The sequence below is a fragment of the Mandrillus leucophaeus genome, unplaced genomic scaffold (genome assembly GCF_000951045.1).
Source record: "Mandrillus leucophaeus isolate KB7577 unplaced genomic scaffold, Mleu.le_1.0 Scaffold1398, whole genome shotgun sequence".
NCBI lineage: Eukaryota > Metazoa > Chordata > Mammalia > Primates > Cercopithecidae > Mandrillus > Mandrillus leucophaeus.
Genome location: NW_012101363.1, coordinates 177,439 through 183,315, shown reverse-complemented (window position 1 = coordinate 183,315; position 5,877 = coordinate 177,439). Strand labels below are relative to the sequence as shown.

Here is a 5,877-nt window from a genome sequence, read left to right as displayed (position 1 = left end):
AATGTTCAAAAAACAAAATTTTAAGTATCAAAAAACTACTGTTTACAAATTACTATTATCACATGGTATATTTGAGAGGAATGTTCTGAATGAAGAAACGGGATATCTCATAAGATTCTGCTGTATGCTGCACAATGTCTATTGAAATACTTTATTCATGTACACTGTGGATATTTGTGCTTTTAGCAAAAATGCTGTATATTATTAAATATTTTAATACAGACAACTAAAAAAATCCTCAAGTTACAGTAACCTTTAAGTTGCTGAATGGAGTTAAAGGAAAGTATAAGAACTTCAAAGGAGCAAAATTAAATCAAGATAATGATCCAGAGTAGTCAAACTAAGAAAAAAATGCTCCTTCAGATACTGACTCATCATAAGGATGTCAAATCTATGTGTGTTTTTCATCTTGTTCCCAGGGAAAATGAAAGAAACACTGGAAATAATATGACTATAGACACCCCAAATATAGTATCTCCCAAAAGTGAGAACCAAAGGAAAAACTGAGTGACATAATAAGAAATATCAGAAGAAAAAATATGCAATGGCTTTGCACATTGGAATTATATTTAAAATGTTTAAATGAATACAAGAAAATTAGAAATTCAATGTTTATTTTTGTGGAAAGAACAAGTAACACAAGTTTAAAAGCCACATTTGAATAACAGCCCAATAGAATATGAATAATACAAAATTAAGTTACGAGACAATGTATAGGTTCACCACTAAACTAAACAGAGATAAGAGGACCAGTGAATTAGAATATTGAGAAGAAAGAATATAGCCCAATACAGTAGAAACACAATTTCATAAAATATCATTTTAAAGACTAGAATGAGGAGCAAAACATGCGTAATTGTTTCACCAGAACAATCAGTATGAATTGGCCACAGCAAATAAGGCCAGTCAGATCCAAGGATTGGGTAAACAGAATCTTTCCCTGCATGGCAGTAGCTAAAAACACATTGCAAAGGGCATGGATACAGAGAGGAATGAATTGTTCCCATTACTGCAATCAGTATCATTATGCCTTGTCTTGCGTAACTGTTTCAAGTAACTAGTCTATTAAGAGACTGGGATGGGACTCAGGGTCAACTCTGCCTGACTCCAAAGCCCATGAACTCCATGGGCCCTTGAGGTTCTGCAGAGTGCCACTTCTGTGACAGAAATAGGATTCCTTACACATTCTCATCCATCTATTACTCTTCATTATTGGGAATAATCTCCTTTGGACAATGCTTCTGAAGCAACTTGGAAGGTCTTCAAATAATTTGAGAAAGTGTCTGAGCTAAGGAAATCAAAAGGTCAAACATTATTCATTTCTTATCATCAGAGAAATTGGAAAGCACGTAAGAACACACTCCACGTTTGCAAATTCTCATGTTTGCGAATTCTTTTCATTTTAGTATTTTCAGGTTACTTATGCTTTGAAAACAGATTAAATCAAATTACTGTGCCTGAAATAACCTCTTATTCTAAAAGCAAGTGACATAAAAAATTGATCTGTAGAGAGACATTTCCTCCTGCCACAATTTCCAAGACTCCAAATGCAGGAATGGTCATAGGACAAATACCTGCAGCACACATGGAAATCACACACAGCTAATGCATCCCTCACCCTGAAACAGTGGGTCTCGCCCCTGGCTCCACATCAGTCACATGCAAAGACCCTACAATTCCCAAAACCCAAATTGCAACAGACCAATAAAATCAAAATCCCTGGAGTACGGCCCAGACATCAGTATTATTTAAAGTTCTCCAGGTGATTACAGAGCCAAAGCCCCCAAAGTACTCCTTTAAGTCAAAATTTTTTGGTGTACTTGTTGCAAATTGTCTCTTGAATGAATGTAAAATGTTTACTCCTGAGTTGCAGCCTTTCAGTCATACCTGTATTATCTACTCAACTTTTGCAGGAACTGACCTTTGCTACTCCTTTTGTTCCTGATTAACATGCTCCACATGTACTGAGTGCATGCTATGCCCAGGGTCCTGTGCTAGGTGTCCTGGCTTTCAGAGCATCACTATGGGAAAAAGACTTTGCTGGGAAAAAGACTTTGCTGGGAAAAAGTTTCATCTCAAAAAATCAAAACCACGCCACTTACCAATTGAAGGCAAAAATGGAAAGACCCAAGAGGTGGCCATAAGATTAGGACATTGATACTTCAGAATATTCAAACCCATCTGCTAATGCCATGAAATTGTGTTCCACCTTACGACAAAAGGAAACACTGCCAATATTCTGAGGCAGTGAGTTAGGATTTTGGTGCAAATACATAATATATAATTTTTTATTGATATACAACATTATATACAGAAATATTCATATAAAGCTTTTTGGATTATGACAGATAATTCACATAACTGAGGAATAGAACCAGCTTTACTCCTACCCAGAAAATAAATTTATCCCTCCCTCCCTGTCCAAAGGTAAACAAGATCCTGAGCTAACACTGTAAATGAATATTGTACATTTATACAAATACTATTAAAGACATAAAAATAAAATATATAGACCTGTCACCAAGCTTCAACCACTAATCATGTACCACTTCAGCTTCATCTATACTTCAACCCTTTTCCTACCTCCACCCACTTAATTTTTTTAAGATTTTTGTGAAGATGTACATACACTGCAAGGCATAAACCTTAACTGTACATGTTAGACAAATAAATAGACCCATATAAACTTCACCCCTTTTCAACGCAATATTTTCATCACCCTCAGAAAATTCCCTTGTCTTTGGTCCTTTTTCTCAAGCAGAGATTATCTCTGTGTTGATTTTTTTCACCATAGGATTATTTTGCCTGAAATTAAATACACAAATACATAAAGTACAATTCTGTGTCTGGAACTTGTCTCTCATTGAGCAGGTTTATGAATTTTATCCAGGATGTGTGCTTGCTTTTTTGTATTCTTGAGCTGTATTTTGTTCTAAAAGCTATACAGTTAGTTCATTTTCTTATTGATGGACATTTGGTTGTTTCCTGTTTGGGGCTATTGTGACTAAAAGATACATAAATACTGTGCAAACAAATATTTTATATTTAACTCCTTTTTTAGCATTTACATTACACTTCTTTGCATTTTTTAGTGGTTGCTGCAGGGAATACAATATGAATCTTTAACATATCAACCAAATCTACTTCTAGAGTTAATACTATACTGTCTTAAATAAAAAAAAAAAAAACGTGAAAAGTTTGCTACAGAACCGTTCCATTTATCTTCTTATTCCATGTGTTATAAATTTCACAACTATAAATTATAAATCCTACAATACAGTGTTACAATTTGTTTCAAATAGTCACAAGTCTAAGAAATTAAGAAAAAAACTGTATTAATATTAGATGGTAGATACTTAAAATATGCAAATATGCTTTTCTTTTCTGAGATGGAGTTCCACTCTTGTCACCCAGGCTGGAGTGCAACGGCATGATCTCGGCTCACGGCAACTTCTGCCTCCCAGGTTCAAGTGACTCTCCTGATTCAGCCTCTCAAGTAGCTGGGATTATAGGCGCCCACCACCATGCTTGGCTAATTTTTGTATTTTTAGTAGAGACGGGGTTTCACCATGTTGGCTAGGCTGGTCTCGAACTCCTGACCTCAGGTGATCCACCCGCCTAGGCCTCCCAAAGTGCTAGGATTACAGGCATGTGCCACCGAGACTGACCCAAATACACTCTTTAGTGTTTAAGTTTTTCCTGAAATTTTTGAATTCCTCAGGGAATCTTCCCTACAGTAATTATTACTGTGATGCTCTAGTGTTGATTTATTTTGCATTATCCAACTACATTGATTTGTATTTTGAATATTGTAAGATTTCCTTCCTTCTTTCCATATTTATTTAATCTCTTTTATTCACACAGTAGAGATAAGTGAATATTATTTTATTCTCTGGGCCATAATCCAAAGCTATCATAACTTATTGCTCATATTGTTGGAGCTTGGACCATTGGGAGGTCTTTCAGGTTGGCTCCCTTTGAAAAGTCGCCATCATTTTTATTAAGCACTTTTTCCTTTGTGGCTTTACAAGATCCTCTAGCTCAACTTATATTTTCTAACTTCAACCTTTGGGTCCTTTTAATGAATGTTGTTTAGAAACCAAGACTGTAGACCTTGGTGTGTTCATTGATACTAGATGTCTCTGCTTCTTGGCCCTCAAGAGTTTGGAACATTATCGATCTCTGAATCATCTATCTATCTATCTATCTATCTATCTATCTATCTATCTATCTATCTATCTGCCTACCTATCTATCCATCTATCTATCCATCCTTCCATTCATCCATCCTTCCAGATATCTTAGACATGCTTCATCTATCTATCTATCTATCTATCTATCTATCTATCTATCTATCTATCTATCTATCTCTCTATCTGTCTATCTATCTATCTGTCTGTCTTTATATCTATTAATCCATCCATCCACCCATCCATCCATCCATCCAGATATATTAGTGATGGGTTCATCCTGACATTTCCAACTTTGGTCTAGGACCACAAGATTCATGCTAGCATTCACCATTTAACTTTTGTGGACAACACTGAGAAACAGCCTCCATATATTATATAATAACACGTAAAAGTGTTTCAGAATTGCTAACTGATATCCTTGTAGGAAAATAAAATATTACTCAGTAGAACACAGCGCTTGTGTAGTCTTAGAGCATTCAACCAAAATACTGTTTTTCAAAGTGACTTAGATGCAGACATTTTATCCACATCCTCTTCAGTAGGGTTATGTTTATAGGTAGATGACAGATAATTCGTTTGTTTATAGACAAGAGTCTCACTCTGTTACCCAGGCTGGAGTGCAGTGGCACAAACTTGACTCACCGTAACCTTCATCTCCTCAGTTCAAGTGATTCTCCTGCCTTTGCCTCCTAAGTAGCTGGGATTACAGGTGTGTGCCACCACACCCAGCTAATTTTTGTATTTTCAGTAGAGACAAAGTATCACCATGTTGGCCAGGCTGGTCTCAAACTTCTGACCTTAAATGATCCTCCCACCTTAGCCCCCCAAAATGCTTGGATTACAGGTGTGAGCCACTGCACCCAGCCAGATGACAAATAATTTGTAATACAATGAGATTCATTTGTCACTGTCTGCATTATATCTGAATTTCCCCAACATCCTGGTTAATTTTTTAAAATTTGCATTGAGTAAAATTACTCTTTGTGGTGTACAGTTCATTGGGTTTTGACAACTGTGTAGTCATATACCTATTTCCACGGTACCACACTAAACTGTTTCCAAACTTTTCTTGTTGCCCCTTTGTAATCAATGCCTGTCCTCCTCCTATTCTTTGGCAACCACTAATCATTTTCCATCCCTCTAATCATTCATGCAATGTGATAAAATAGAATCACGTAATACACAGCCTTGTTGATCTGACAGCCTTAATTTAGAGAAAAATATTTAAGATTCATACATGTAGTAGTGGAGATCAATAGTTTTTTCCTTTTTGTTAACAACACATTTCTTTTGTGTAGACATATCACAGTTTATTATCCACTCACCTACTGAGGGCCATAAGATTTATTTCTAGCTTTTTGCAAATATGAATATAGTGGCAACCAATATCCACAAACAGGTTTTAATCACTAGTTTTCAGTTTTGTATAATAAATGGTTGGTTAGGGGTGGGACATCTAGTTCAAATAATAAGTATATGACTAACTTTATTTAAAATGGTCAAACTATTTTCCAAAGTTACTATGTCATTTTGCATTCCTAACTTGAGTAGCTCCAAATCCTAACCAGCACTTGGTACTCACATTAAAATTTTTTTTTACCATTCTCATGGGTGTGTGATATCTCACTGTGGCTTGGTTTCATTTTTTAAAGAAATCTGCTGAATACAGAATCTCGTGTTGATAA

The 5,877-nt window shown here is 35.7% G+C and overlaps 1 protein-coding gene across 2 annotated transcripts in view; it reads right to left on the bottom strand.

Annotated features, from left to right (window-relative positions):
- Positions 1-597: 597 nt before the first annotated feature.
- ZNF720 (zinc finger protein 720) overlaps positions 598-5,877 on the bottom strand; it is a 63,611-nt gene continuing 58,331 nt past the window's right edge. Inside the window, exon 5 of one of the 2 annotated variants that reach the window (XM_011973722.1) lies at positions 598-2,805. In XM_011973722.1, coding sequence (XP_011829112.1) covers positions 2,786-2,805 — 20 coding nt within the window. In that variant the 3' untranslated portion in view covers positions 598-2,785. The remainder of the gene's footprint in view (positions 2,806-5,877) is intronic. The other variant, XM_011973721.1, reaches the window with a different exon arrangement.